General features: G+C 36.9%; 1 protein-coding gene across 6 annotated transcripts in view; it reads left to right on the top strand.

The window, feature by feature from the left end:
* The window catches only part of eya (eya transcriptional coactivator and phosphatase 2), a 169,977-nt gene that overhangs the window by 110,333 nt on the left and 43,282 nt on the right, over nt 1–16,362 (top strand). For 3 of the 6 annotated variants that reach the window (XM_090410393.1, XM_090410389.1, XM_090410391.1), the window contains exon 3: nt 13,120–13,241. Coding sequence is in view for 4 of the 6 variants with exons in the window: in XM_090410389.1 (XP_090266515.1) it covers nt 13,120–13,241 (122 nt within the window). In the remaining 2 variants the exon portion in view is untranslated. The remainder of the gene's footprint in view (nt 1–13,119; nt 13,242–16,362) is intronic. The other 3 variants (XM_090410394.1, XM_090410390.1, XM_090410392.1) reach the window with 1 other exon arrangement.

Raw genomic sequence — 16,362 nt, 5'->3', positions numbered from 1 at the left:
TAAAGCACCGTCGTGAGACCGATGAAGAGCGCGAAGAATCTTTTATCGAGGCTTTTCAATTAAGGCCTGAAATTTTAATTCAGCAAGACGGACAAACCAGCTGGATAACAGATATAATGCATTTAACTCTGTCTTCGTTGCTTCAATCATGATGAGACAACAGTTGTCGAGCAATGTAGGAAGGCATTCTTTTATTTCTCAAAAATTCGTTACCTAAGCGCATTATACCACTGAAGAAATAATGTTAGCAAGAATGCTCACCAACCCAGCTTTTATATTCTTTCATTCACTCTACATGAAACTTTGCACGCAGCTCGTTTATGTAACTCACATGTTTCGCTATGTGCTAAGGATCGGTGCATATATGCTAGTCGAATGCGTTTCAGTCCTCTATTACTCTTCCATGATGGCGTATTTTCTTTCTTTCTCCTTTTCCGATATGAATGCACCTCGTTTACAATGCAACAAAAATTCCTAATATGTTATAAGAATGACTTCACCTACGAAGTCATTCTTATAATATATTAGAAATTTCTGTTACATTGTAAATGTGAGGACATTCTCAACCACGCGTCATTACTTCATACTGCACTCAGAATAAGTTCGCTTATGTATACAGGAGACTACCGATATACAGAAACCCTATCGAAGTGATTTAAATGACCAACTTAGCTTTTATGTTCACCCAGTGAAATTTTATTCTGATTATTTTAGATTATAATCTCCATTAAGACATCGCTGGTATCTAGCCAGTGGGGATAGCCCATACACAAGCTTATATGGAAATCGCAGATTGTTCCAACGCTATTATTAAGCTTGTTAAACACAGTATATAAAACAAGCAAACAAAAAATAAACAAAAGGCAAGAAATTTAGTATACAAATCACCTGTCTCTAAGATTACATAGGGGATTTGAATAGGAAATGATTACATTCAGTTTTGAGCAGGATAAAATCGAATATCATATTCGAAAGCAAAGTGTAAGAAAAATTTAAAAAGAATCAGCCCGAGTAGCTTTCATAAGTGAACTCTGGGCCCATAATTCCATTTCTTCTTGAATAAATATTATTCAAGAAGAAATGAAAAGGTTAGAAAACGATGACCAAACAATGATGACTCATTGGAAGACTGAAGAAAACATTGATGCAGCCACAAAAACATGTGGCCGAGTCTGTAAAGATAGAAAAAATCAGAACACCATGGTGGACTCGGGAAAAGGAGGAACAGTCATGCAAGAGAACAAGCGTATCGAAAGTTCCTAGTAAATCAGCATGTTTTCTGAGAGAATACAGAAAAGCATGTAAGAAAGCATGCAATGTGTGTGAGTAGATTAACAAAAGTCAATTTGGTTACATAAGAAGACGTAAGATATCAGGAAGAAGACAGAATGTTCTGGTTACTATTAAAATAGTTCGGGAATGAAGAAAACAGTACTATAAAAAGTAATCAGGTGCTATAAGAACTGAATCCTATATATCTGGAGTAATTATTTTGAAAAGTTAACTTTTCACTGTCACTGCTGTTTCATTTAGCAGTGGTAGAAAATATTATTAAAGAGATGTAATCGCTAATGCAACGGAGGGGAATATATATGAAAGTGCATATGGAATAAGAGAAATAACTTTAAACACTAAACTAGCTTTATACAAGACGGTGCTCAAACCAATTTTAACTTATGGATCGAAGAGTTGGGTTAAAAATAAAGCAGATGATCAAACTTGAGAGTTCTAAGAAAAATTAGGCGAGTGAACAGATGGATCAATGGCAGTATCACATTAAAAATGAGGATATTATGAAGGAATAGCATTCGAGAATGTGTAAGCAGTGCTATTCTCAAGTGCTATAGTCAGTTACACAAAATGGGAGAGGAAATATTAACAAAAGCAGGTGTTTTGATACCACAATTGCAGAAAACAGATCCACAGAAAACCAAGATGTAGGTAGGATGTAATTAGAAGTGTTTTAGAAGACCGAAATATAAGATATGACAATGTTGGAGTTTTATCAAACTAGTTCGCGGAAAATTTGGCATTTCTTGAGGGTACATATCTAGAATTTGAAAAAAATTATTGAAAGATTGTTCCTTGAGATAAATATCCTAATGAGTAATTCGTATGTAACGCCTAAAGTGATTCCATCTGCACATATCACCCTCAAACTGAAATTCCTCCCATCTGTAGTACAATGAAAAGTATTTGCTCTTCGTGTGTAAAATGGTAGTTAGCTGTTACTGTAAGATTTTACACAAAAATTAAAACTGCTCGAATATACTTTTGGTTCGTGCAAGTGTATCCGCTGTGTGTTTAACTTATGAGGACACCATGAAGCTAAAAGGTTCTGTTCACTTGCGAACGCAAAGATATTATAAAGAGGATCAGAGAGCTTGATCACTTGGAGGTCGAATTTCCACTGTAGCAATTCAGTGAAAAATGTACATAACACGTGACCATCTTACTCCTTTATCTGACGCTGACCATCATGTTTATTTTGATGGCTTGAAGTGACATTGAACCATATATAGTCTCTGGACTGAGGTTCTCTTGTCTCGTCCACGGTACAGCAATCTCTGGAATTTTTACATGAATGCTGACATTTATATATGAAAATTCCAAAATTCACATTAAGTAGCAACAATACCCGCATGAAATGATCTCGCTCGAGTCTTATCGAAATGCACCTGTGAAATGAATATCGGGATTTTCTTACACAGAAGAACTCTGTGTCTTCTTCATAAAGCGTGTGAAGCAGATACCGATTGTGCTATGGCTGAATTACTTACTGATGTTAAAACCTGAGTAGCGCGAGTTGAACTAAATCATTAGGTAGGAAATCGTTCATAGACAGATCATTCCATGCTCGCTGAGGTAATCACAACATCAAGGAAAATACTGAGTGCTCTACCTTGCTCCCTTAAAGTACCTGCAAAGTATATTGCGAAAGTGGGCCGATGCAGTGTATGGTAGTATATATCAGGATTATACATGAAATCATTGTCATTGATATGCTCAGGGCATGCTTATGAGCTCCCATATAGTGCACACTGCATCATATTACTTGAATAAAGGTATGGTTTTTAAGATATAAATCAGAATAATTGCCGGCCTCGTTAGCCAAGTCGTTAGCGTATCCGCTCTCCAGCCATGAGGTTGCGGATTCGAATCCCTCCAAGGGCATGGATGCTTGTGATCGTCCTACTAACCAATTACTATATGTACTGCTGTGACCTTGTGTCCTGGCGCAGTATGATCCTTGATGTCTTTGCGCCATAAAAAAAAATCAAATCAGAATAATTGTTCATTTGTACTTTCAAAAAATAAGGGAGGGGCACTATATACAACAAAGTATTGTGACTTAAGATACAGAGTATATTGTTGCATCTTGAATTGTTTCTGGTGAAGTATAATATTCGGAGGTGGAATGCAAATGAATGTAGCGCAAATAATGTCACGTCCACAGTGGAATCGGTAATGAAACTATTCTGTGCTGTTATGATAGTTCTTATATCATAGTCTTTTTGTGTGTGTTTTCGAGTCATTTATGGGGGATCACTAGCATTATTGGATTGCGCAATCGTCAGAATCTGTTTCTGTAATATTCTTGTGGTCATCACGATGCTCAGATATGCGAAATTTATTTCTTCTGCCAGATAGTCTATTTTCTTTCCCTTTCGTTGCGTTTAATCGCGTTTTGTATTTTGGTTGCAAAGAATGCACACGATTTAGCATGCTTAATACCCCCCCCCGCTATCATTCATTCAAAGCAAACCCTCAGTACCATTGCGTTCAATGGTTAATATCCATTAAAGTCGGAGATCCATTCTGTGTCCCGTCATTTTAGTAGATGTTGTAGTCAATGACATCTGCATATTGACACATTAGACGGATGGCATCCATCCGTCTAATGTGTCCCACATGAGCGGATGGATACCAAAATCTTAGCATTCACTAACGGTTTACTAGAAAGAGTGAAAATATGCATATATATATATATCAATGTACGTTTTCCTCTTATTTGCACTCTTTCTTTTGCCTTGTTTTCATTAGTTTAAATTGGAATTTAAATGTTTCGCATATGTAAATATCACTGTATTATGTATAATTAAAACGGTTGGCTAGTTGAGATTTCAACTGGCTAACAAGAATAGGGACTTTGTTTTTGGAATGAAACGTACTGATATATAATTTGTTTTTGCACGTGTCCTATACTAATACTATAAAAAGTAAACGGACATCCCTCAGTCAATATTATACTGTATATTGTCAATGGAGTGTGTGTGTGTGTGTGTGTGTGTGTGTGTGTGGCCTATCCTTTCGTGGCATTAAAAGACTGACACGCAGAATCGCTAGACAAATTTATCAGCCGACGCAAATGTCAGGAGAGCTTAAACCAAGAAATATATAAGAAAGGAAGAAGCTACTATAAAAGGAGCAAAGTCTGCCCAGAAAGACTGTGCAGAAATATTGGCAATCCAGTGTGAAAACGGTCAGTTATTAGTTTAGAATCCACAGGGATTCTTTTATTAGTAAAACTACGAAAAGAGCTGCAGAGAGAATGTTTCTATGAAAGGAAGCTGTACATAAGACAAACGTTAAATGCCTTCAATTGTGCAGGCTTCAATGATGTAAAGAACTTCCTGGCTAGTCAAGGGAGCGCCTCATGTCCATAACGAGGCTGTAGAAGTCTGGAGGAGGTGAAATGATCTGGAGCTGTTTTTCATAGTAAGGATTGAACTTCTGATCAGTAGGCCTTGGAAAAACGAAGCGAACTAATTTACAAGACTTCTGGAGAATGAAATCTTTGCAGTTTTGTGTTAATGCAGTTTTACTGAATGGATGTCTTTCAGCACGATGATACACCATGTCATAATGCAGATACTTTTTCGATGTGCGATTTGAGGAAAATGACGTTGAAAACCTTGATTGGCCAGCACAGTCCCATCCCAACTCAATAGAGAATGCCTTTAAAACGAAATAGAACTTCGAGTACTGGACAGACCAGTAAATCCAGCAATAGTCCATGGACATAGTGATACCAACGATGAAGACTGATCCAAAAGCACATTCATGTCACAAATTGGTAGCAATATGGTAATATCTAGAAAGGTTGAAGCTGATCAAGGCCAAAGGACGTCCACATGTTATGAAAGTGTATTCGTGCAGTTTTGGTTTCGCCGAAATATAGTAATACACCTGTACATCACATTCAACGTAAATTTACTTGATATTCGAAATTGTATGAGGTGCCTTCTTTCTGAGACCATAGATGTTAATTGATAGTTGATGTAGTCCAACATTCTTCTTTTGCAGCTTTTCCCACTTAAGTAGGGTCGCTGTTTGTGGCGAGTCTCCTCCACAACCTCCTGTCTTGTGGCTGTAGCCACATCCAAGTTCTTCATCCTCAAGTCCTCCTCCACCATCTCCCTCCATCTCTCCTTTGGCTGCTCGCGCTTCCTCTTCCCCTGCACATCCATCTGCATGACCTTTCTTCCTACATACTCTTCCTCTCTCCTGATCACATGACCAAACCATCTCAACCTTGCCTCCTGTATCTTTGCTCCTAAGTTCGTAACTTTCACCGTTCCCCTTACATAATCATTTCTCAGACGACCCTTTCTGGTCACACCGCACATTCACCTAAGCCTTCTCATCTCCGCTACCTCCATCCTGCTGATGTTATTTTTCCTCAGGGCCACAGTTTCCATAGCATACGTCATAGCTGGTCTCACTGCTGTCCTGTAGAGTTTGCCTTTAAGATTGATCGGTATCCTCTTATCGCATAGCACCCCAGCCATCTCTCTCTCCAGTTCCTTCATCCTGCATCCCACTTCCTTGGATATAGTCCAACATTCATAACACTTAACTGAATATTCACATGAATAACAGTATATGTATACTAATAGTTGTGTTCAAAAATCTTCTTCAGCAAGGGTTGTGAAACTACATCACATAAGTACGGTGGATTGGTCAAACGTTAGAGAATCCAGCGGATTGAAAAAAAATTACGAAAACTAGTACTTTTTTAATATGCTTCAGGCCTCCAGTAAGAAGCAGTTGTGTTCTCACCCCGAGCAGTTAACGATAAACTACCACCTAGAAGATATTCACAACCGTCACGTTATAGCGGAATTCGAACCTACAGTAGAATGGAGACGCTAGCCACTTAACCAGTGTTTTGAAGAATTGTTCTATATTAAAATATGCAAATTATAAAGCTTAGTTTTGTTAATTCGAAATTATTAGGACTATTCTGTGTAGTGTGCGATGTTACTTCTTTGCTCTCACTCAGGAACGGTCGTAAATCTGCAGAACATTAGTACCGTGGGTGAAGTAAGGGTTTATTTATTTATTTTTTTTATCATCCAGAAGTCCTGTTCTAGAGATCAAGCACAAAACTTCAAGCTATTGAAGATCTCTAATAAGCGGGGAGTGGTGTTACACTGGCGATTAAATTCATTTTTCAGCTAAAAAGAGACAAACATTCACGTTTACGGTGGGAGTCGAATCCGAAGCCTATTGGTTGGTGAGTAAGTACGCTAATCACCTGGCCAAGGTAGCGAAAACTGTTACACGAAAAAAAAATGTGTTTCAGAAATTGCAACTATTATAAGAATTTTTTTTTTCTTTCCGTAGTAAAGATCTATGATCACTGACACACTCACTCTCAGTATAAAGTATTTTCGAATTAAATTCATTGGCGTATCCTATTATGCTTATTCTACTTAAAGTTTGGTGTTATTGTCCGTGGGGTAAAAAAAAAACGGTAAAAACACTCCATATTCATTTTTGTTATTACCAAATTGGTTGTCCTTCATCAGAAAGGATTCTTGGAGCTATCCCGCCCCTCTTGTCGCGATCTCGCCTTTAACCAGAATCAAGAGCGAGCAAAAGTCATATTTTCTCTTTTTAACTGAGGCAGTAATAAGCGGAAGTGGGCCTGCCGTTCAGAGAGCCAAGTAACGTAGGATCGCCTGTCATAAAAGTCTCAAGGTATTGTTGTGGGTGGATGGCGCCCCAGTTCATCAATCAGTGGCTTTCTAGTAGCCATTTATGGAAATCTGCCAGTGGAAAGAAATGCGCTTGTCAAGAAAGTGGCTCCGGCATGTGAGGCCCACCAACTATTAAGACAAGCGGAGATAATTTTGAAGTATTTTTAGTACGGTCACTTGTTCACCCAATAAAGCATTAAGACTGAAATTATATTGGGTTTGGTTTTAAAGAAATCTGTGAGTACACACAGATTTCTTTAAAACACTTCTTTATGCTTTGGTTGACGAAATGTGTCCTTTATCTACAGCATAGAAGTCAGTGAAAAATTGTTCAGTTGTGCGTAGTTATTAAAATGAATGTGAGAGAGCTGCTTAAAGTCCATTCCTGGTATGATTAATCTGTCAGATACAATGAGGCTGTTAACTGCAGGCCACGCCCATAAAACCATCTCTCCTTTATCTCCCTCGTTGAAGCTCAGGGACAATTTTAATACTACTTCAAGACAAGGAACGTGCTCTAATGTTATCGTTCTTTCTCCCCTCTTATGTTTTGTTTCTTCGAGTCTGGCACATTTCTTCACTCAGGTGCCATAAGTCCCTCGCAAAAAAACATCCACCCACAAAAGGCTTATTGTCGATAGCAACTGCACACGATAAATATAGACTTGCTCGTGGAGGATGCTCTCAGACATCCGTCACAGCTTCTGCATACTGAACTCTGATAGAATCGGATGTACGCTGTGTTCTATTATTGCCTCGTTTTTCTATATTCTGTGCGAGTTCTCGACCATGTGCGGCGGTAAAAAAAAAAAAAAAAAAATTGTATTTTTGGTTACTTGGGTGAACAGTAAATAAAATTTTATATGTGCTAGTAATTCTTAACGAAATCAAGTTTACAAAGGATATTTGATATGCAGTAGAATTTTTCTTGCTCTTTACAAGATATCTTGTTGTAAATATTTTTATTTACAACATGTTATAAACCTTTTGATGTGTAGTGTAAAGTACTCTCCCTCTCTCATTTCGGGTGTCATATAATTAAACATCTTTTCGGACATTGTCAAACAGTTCATAGTGAAGTTTTTTTAAATATAATCAAATGTTTATCAAATACACCAACAATTCGTTTGTTCCATTGAATGGCGAAATTGAGACCTCTGAAACGTAACGAGATTAGTCAACAAAATTGCAACTCCAGATCTCGCAGTGCTGGAGATTAAAGACTGTTAATGTACCAATGTGTCATCGCGACCGCGAACATAAACTTCTACGACTACATCAACAAACGTACCGTCATTCTCTTTTCTGAAAGTGGTGTTTATAGAGGTGGCGCTGTCGGTTTTAGTGACGTCACTAGAGGCTTCTTGTTCCCTCGGTGTTTGTTGTTCTATAAGGCGGACGTTGAGAGACGGTTTTATGACTGTAGAAAACGCAAGTGGTTAGTGGAACTGGAGTCTTATTCGGGTTATTGTTTGCACTCGTAAAGTGAGGCTTAAAATAACATTACAGTGGGCAATTATACACACATTACTTGCACGTGGTTTTCGGCTTTTCAGGCATACTATTACATTTAAATCTACTTAATGTCTCATGATTGAGTAGCTGCCAGGATCACTATTAAATTTTCCTCTACATTTTTGAACTTTTATTCATTCTTCATTTTCGGTAGTCATTCAACAACGAAAGACCAGTCGGACATTTAGCGCGCACCAGATATTTTCCTCTGGATGTGGCGTATCTGAGGCCAATGCCACATTGACTGCCGGTATCGCTGAGAACATATGCAGCAAACCTACGGTGTGTCAGCTGAAAGCCAAGCAAGGACACACTTTTGGAAATTTGATAACACACAACCTGCAGTGATGACAGCCGCCAACGATGGGCAAAACAATAAATCTTATCCATGAACTTGTCCTCCATCTTCATACAACACAGGTTATAAGGTCAATATGGAGGCTAAAACTACAATTTCTTATCTAATAACTCGTTAAGAATCTAATTTTCTCAATATTGGTGGAGGTTGTAGAGACATTCTAGGCGAATCAAGCCCGACCAGTCACTTCTCCTTTATGCGCGCACACACAAATGGCGTAATATCCACTAGCCAACTATTTACATAATCACTCTCTCCTCTTGTGAAGGTAGTATAGCCAAACCATCTTATTCTCTCGAAATATACGCACGTATATGTATTGTTGTATTAACTTCAAAAAGACTTTATCGATGATACGTATACCATAATTATTCAGTTTTCTGTAATTAAAATACTGATTTTAAAAATCACAACTTTCCAGTTAGAGAAAAGTCCAATTTCCTTAGATAATTTGTAAATAATTTGTAATTACATTTGTAAATATCAAGAGAAAAATTACTAGATTAACATTACCTTCTCTTGTTCGAACAATCTTTCACTAAGGCTAAATATTTAAAATTATTTTCGATTGTGGTGTTGCTTTTTTTTTTTTTTTTTTTTGCTCAGTTCCACTTCTTATTCTTATTTAATTCTGTGTTTAAGACATTCAATATTGCAGAAAATGTAAAGTAAAATGTAAAAGTGAACTAGTTTTAAAAATGGCAAGTGATGACTTGAACAGTTCTAAACTCGATTGCAAGGGCGCGCCAGTAGTGTCCGGCGCCTATGTGCAAAACTTGAGTTGGCGCCCCTATCCCCCCCCTCCAATAAAAAAATCACTTAAAAAAAAACTTTTTTTAAAGTATTTCCTCCTCTTTGACGCCTTTACTATCCTGGCCTCTGTGTGCGTTGCACATATGGGCGGCGCGTCCCTGCTCGATTGCATGCCAACAAGCCAGTTTTAAAAACTGCTGACTTCTGTTACGAGTATAATGTACTTTCACGACGATTCTAGTCGGTCTCCAATGTCTACATTAAAAACACTGGGCCTGGGTGTGACTTCGTTGACTTTTAAATTAATTTGATATTTCTTTTACGAAGCGTACAACTTGCCGATACCATTAATTATTACATAATAGCGTCATCACCAGTGACATGTTTCTCGATGGACTGGATTCTGTACTAGACTAGGTATTCATCCACAGTAGTCGCTTCTACCATTGAGCATCTCTAACTATTTTGTGCATTCATGACGACTCTAACAAACATTATAATGGCTAATCATTTACATAGTTTCTTCCTTGATCCTGGAATCAGCACATGACATCACGTATAGAGCCAACTAAGAACGGTTCCTAATTGTAATCACGTGAGTTATGGTTTGCTTATATATGAGTCTTGCTGTGAATGTTATGCGTTGAACAGTTCTTGCAACAGCTGATTGTCTATTTGCATCCTATACTTTTTGTGTGTGAGTCACTCATTCCATTTATCGATAGTAATCAAGTGATACCAGAAGGCGTTTTTGCGATTGAAATAATTACTGAAATGCCAAAGTGGTAATTTTTTCAGGTTTAAGAAATAACTGCTTTAATGTACTATCCAGGCTTAAATTTCTAATAAGATGGGCTTCGCTTGGTCAAGTCACGTATTATGAGACTACAGTCTATCTAGTCTGAACTTGATAAATTTCAATAAAATGAACTGTGTAGCAGTTCATTTTCATTCCTCAAAAACGTACTAGACACCATAAGCTATTTACAGACATAATAAACCTGCCTAATAGCTTAGTTGCTATTTAGGATAATCTAAACAATCACGACCTCTGTAAGACCAAATCTTGCAGCATATCAGAACGAAAATTGAATGCTAGTAACCGAGGAGGAGGATAGAGTACCATTTTATATACTACTTCAATAACGCACACAGCGTTTTGGAAGGATCTGATACGTCACTTGCAGGAAAGTTCGGTTCCGTTCAAATCTATGCAGTGAGAGCAGATGTCAAGATTTTTCTCAAACAAGTGTAGTCCATCTGGTCTTGGCAAAAGCAGAAGTAACAGGCTTTCAAGGGCATCCAGATCTTGCTTATTAGCGGCCTGAAAAAGTTCAATTTTTGATCTCTATTCTATCAAAAATAGAGATCAAAATTATCAGAGTTTTCTACTTTATCTTGGCAAAAGCAGAAGTAGCAGGCTTTCAAGGGCATCCAAACTGTACCAGCTAGAATAGCGCTTTCCAAAATGTGGGGCCGCGGCCCCCCTTGGTGGCCGTGAAATAATGAAAACAAGTTTAAAATGTTTTAAGACTAAGTCGATTTTTTTATCTTAAAAGAAACGTATTTAATTTTTATTATTTGTTCTTTTTTATATTTTAATGGGAAAAAAATCACCCATTGGTGTTGGTTCACAAATTTCGCTTCCTGCGTATTTCGGCGCTTAATGAATATTAGTAAATATATGTTTATTCATTGTAAGTTTAATTTCAAAGGTATTGATAAGCAGAACAAAAAAGCTTACAAATGCAAAATCTTGCGTTCATTTAAAACGGCCAAGTTTTTCGCGCTTTAAATTAATGTTTCATTGCTAGTGTGTACACAGGTGCGGCGATGCCCGGGAATGAAATACGCTTGGTGTGTATGTTTTTTTGTATTAAATATAAATATTATATGTCTGTATTAGGATTTTTTTCCCGATGGGGGGGCCGTGAAATCTTTTAATTTTTCCAAAGGGGGGGGGGGCTTGACATCCATAAGTTTGGGAAGCACTGAGCTAGAAGACGCATAATTTCACAGTGGTGGCAAATAGAGCACAACTATAACTAGAGCATGTGAATCGAATCGCGTTCTCTAGGGTCTGGATAATTTTACTAACATCCGTGATGGCAGTCATGGCATGCACATTTACTGTAGTTTGTAAATTAAAGTAATTGATGCCTACTGTTAATAGGTTCCTTCTGTTTTACTGTTTGTCACACGCAGTATTACTGAAATAAATTTTCATGCCATGTTTTATGACTTTAGGGGGTAGATGAATTTCATCGCCCGATGTGAGACCACTATTTTTCTTATTAGCCGCCTGAAAAAGTTCAAATTTTGATCTCTATTTGATAGTTTTCTACTTTATCTTACTCTAGCCCATATATGGTACTAAAACTAATGTGCCATACTACACTGTCTTCACTTCAGAAGTATATCTTGCTGCCTCTGGATGGGTTCTTGATGGCAGGACACCAAATACTACTGCTTTGGCTAAACAAAGGATATGGATTTTAATATTGCACAATTCAGTCGATGGATCTGCATTACAAGAATCTAAGCATGTTTCTTCTCAGCATCAATGAATCAAGGACGGAACTTGCTTCCTGCCTGGCTTTGAATATATAGATTTAATTAGGACAGAAATCAATGCTTTGACGACTGGAGCTCCATAAAATAATCAAGTATATTTAGAGTGTTTCATTACTTACGTCTAAAGATTCTTGATTGATTCTTTTACTTCACAATTTTTAGTAACAAATAACTCTAGATTTCGTGCAGTTATGCTTTTTTTTCCGAATTAATTGACACTGAAGTAATTCATAGTGCAAGTTGTGTGTAAATAATTCATGTTGTATTATAATTAATACATTAAAACATTCAACTATTCATAATTTGACATGTGGTATTGTACCTGCAGACAGCTAATATATGCCACGCATTTTTGCGTTTACTGTCGATCATTTACTCAAATAAATTAAGTTGTTTGTAAGGCTTAAATTTTCATGCAAAGTAACTATCACTTCAGATGCTATTCGTTCCGTGTAATATTTACACTTCACCATTGGAATGCAATCGGAGGTCAGGTCACTACTTTCACCTTATTGCGGGCGTTCTAATCCCACCTCTTTCTTTAACGGGAGAGGTAACAGAGCGCGAGCCGTGATTGATCATGTGCGGACGCGTCAATGGATCGTTGCCATATGCTTGGTGATAAGGTCCAGACTACTGGTAGTCGTATCGGGTGCTGTTGGTAATGGTGATTGGAGTGAGATAAAACTCACCACTTCTCCCTTCTAATGTCACTAATTGACTAGGTTTAAATGTTGCGGATAAGTACTTTGTCTCCTTTTTCTCTTTCCGCCGCTTGCAATGCACTCTCGTGGTTATGAAGTGCAGTGTTGCGAAAAAGTTGCACGATTTCTGGATAAAAGTGATTACACGCAGGTTTCGCAGTGAACTAATAAAAACAATGCAGTTCGCTTATGCAGTTCCCTTATTTATCTCTCAATTCTTGTCTTCTAGAAGCCAGGAGACGCAGCAAGGCAACCTTTCCAGTCCTGAGACCCAAGGCGACAGTGGACAGACATCCCCTCATTCGCTGGCTTCAGATTCTCCGAGTCTTCCTCCCTCATTGGCTACAAATGGTTTGTTTTTACCTTGTTTCTTATTATATCTTAATTTTCATGTAATTGAACAGTTTATTGTTGGTACAAAAATTACTGCTTTCCTTTTTGATTCATTCATGTGGCAATATTGATTCCAAAGCAAATTTCGAAGTAATATATAACAACAGATAATTCAAAAATTTAATTTTGCTATATGTATCAGTCTAGTCTAGCTCTTTCTATCGGTGTTCTGCGCGAAAACACAGTTTAGCTTAACGACTGATTCACATATGCAGGTGTATAATTCTTGAATACTCTGTTACATGTAAACAGTTTTTCCCATTTAAAATAATATTAATATTTTCCAATAAAATGATAAAATGAGACTTGTTAGAGCTAAAAAGGTGAAGCAACTTTACAAACAGAATTTGCAATATTTATAGTTAAATAAGACATGCAAATTTGCGGTTTTTGAATGCTATCTTTAGCCATACCGGTAAAATTTATCAGGTCCTCTACTTGTCAGTAGAGTATACTAGGTTTTATTCTAAAATATTGAAAGTTTAGTACTTAAGAAGCAAAGTTAGCATTGGGGTCAGCCATACGGAATGTTAATGTGGATTTTCATAGGAAAAGACTTGCAAGTTGAAGTGAAAAAAACTATTTCGAGAAAATGTTTAACCACGAACGTGTGGGGAGGGACAGTTAGGGACACCATTTGTTTAAAAAATTCAGCACCTTTGGCAGTTTTTCTGCGTTTTGAAAAAAAAAAATACTGAAATTTGGAGTACATTTTTTCTGCACATCTTTGTACACGTTTTGAAAACTTAAAAAAAAAAAAAAATGATGACCCGATTTGAGTAGTCAAATTCAGCACCAACGGCAACTGTTTCCCTCGTTGGTGTATCTGCCCCCCCCCCCTCCGTCCCTTTACATATGATGTAAGGGGTAGAATGCAAATACTCATAGCACTACTATTGAGCCACCAATCGGCAACTCGTAAGCCTAATTTGGTCCTTAAGTCCATTTTTATGCTTTGCGAAAAATAGTTTCCTAACATGCCCTCTGGTTAACATAGGCCAATATTTCGTGTGTTAATTTTAATCATATTTATACTTTTTAATAATTTTCATTTTTTTCACTAAATAGTTGGGAATTATTCGCATTAAAATCGATTGATATTTAACTATATTTTTAGATAAGTAGTTAAATCAGTAGTTTAAATCGCATTTCTTACAAAAAAAAAATAAAGAAATATTCTCAATATATCAGGGAAGTAGGGCGATCAATGAAAAGTTAGGCTTTTGGAACAGATCCAACAGAATTAGATATTCTACCAACGTTAGAAACATCAATAGAAAAGAGTGGAGCTAGCAGATGATTTACAAAAAATATGTTGACATAACTGGTTTTGCTGAGACGAGGAAGACTAAAACAGGCGAGATTCCTTCAAAATAATTAAGGTTAAATACTGCAGCTACTCCCTTTTTTCCTCGGCTACTATGAGTGGGAAAAGGGAGTAGCTGCATTATTTAACACTTGGAGATGAACTTCTTCAATAGGAACTGGTTTCAAATAGCAATGTGGGTGAATATCAACATGGAAAATTGAAAAATGCAACTTATTATTGCCTCTAAGGTGCAAAAGAATTCTTTTGAGCTACTGGAGAAGGCAGCTGACATAAAGGAAAAGTTTATTATTGTTAGAGAGGCTGGAGGCAATAGTAATAATAAGATAATATAAGTTTCAATAATAATAATACATAAATGTTCTGAAAAATAAAGATAAAGCTAATAATGGAAAGTATCCTCTTCTCGTGGAGGAAAGCACCAGAAATGTCTTATTGTTCGTAGCGATATTTCAGACTGCTTCAGGATACAAGAGTATACAAGTATTTGGAATAAGACATCGCCATTTAGTTTTAAACAGTATTTGAAAAGAAATTTTATATTGAAAACGAAAAACATGCAAGAAAATTTTAAGAACTTTCCAAGTCGAGAAGTTTTCGGGAATAAACATGTAGATTCATATATATTTGCATATATATTGCGGAAAATAATTTGAACAAAAATAACCAAACTTCGGGGACTGGAAAACAAAGAAAATATTAGTTGTTAACCAGAGAGACATGGTAAAGTTACCTGTAATAGCAGAAAAAACAAACAACAAAAAATCTTTTAATCTATATCGATATTTCTGCAAGTGAGTTAGTTGGCATGCGTCCTGAAATAAAATGCAAGAAAACTAGAAATGGCTAAACAAAAGTCATGGGAAGAATTAATATCGCGAAGGTAGAAAACTGGAGTGTACTCTTTGAAACAAAAAGAAAGATGATAAAGGCGATTTAAAGACTGAAGATAAGAATATTTTGGACGTCTTGGATTCTTACTTTGAAAAAAATATTGAATAAGTAGTAGTGAAAGAACAGGGATAGAAAATATCCAGAGGGAATGCAGTTATGAGTATATCTCAGTATTGGAGACAGGGAAAAAAAAACTTGGATATCTGAAATGTGGAAAGATAGCTGGAGTAGGTGATATACCACCAGAAATGCTGTAATACGAAGATATAAACGTTTTATAATTGCTGCGCTGCATTATTCAGAAGCGGCCTAGTCAGAAATTCGCATTCCAGATTACTGGAGTTCTTAGTACTTAACTATACAAAGGGAAATGAAACATTACAGGAATTTCCTTAGAATGTTCCAAGTATGCTTTATGCAAGCGTAACTGAGACTAGAAAAATTGTAGAGGACAAACTGGGGAAATAATGCGAGTCCCACTATGAAAGGTTGTAAATCTATAGAACGTTAGTACCATGGATGGGTTACGTTTCTTTTTAATTTTTATTACTTATATAATAATTATATATTGTATTTTTACTTAAATCTAGAAACCGTGCTCTAGGAGAGACTAAGCGTGAAAATTTTCAACCGACTTCAGGCCTCCAATAAGCATGGTGGTGGTCACACACTGGGACAGTGAAATACCACTTTCTATCTAAGGATTATCACAAATATCCATACCCACGGCAGAACTTGAACCCTCAGCCTGTTGGGAAGAGTGGATACGCTTGTTCTCTCGGCCAACCAGGTTGTCACTACAACTTTTAATTTAAGAAAAGTAATCGATGAATCGTAGGAACGTAATAGGAATCTCAC

The sequence above is a fragment of the Typopeltis vanoorti genome, chromosome 20 (genome assembly GCF_054136105.1).
Source record: "Typopeltis vanoorti isolate ZY-2024b chromosome 20, IOZ_Tvanoo_1.0, whole genome shotgun sequence".
Classification (NCBI taxonomy): Eukaryota; Metazoa; Arthropoda; class Arachnida; order Uropygi; family Thelyphonidae; genus Typopeltis; species Typopeltis vanoorti.
Note: the sequence above shows the minus strand (reverse complement) of the source record. Positions and strands in the feature narration are given on the sequence as shown.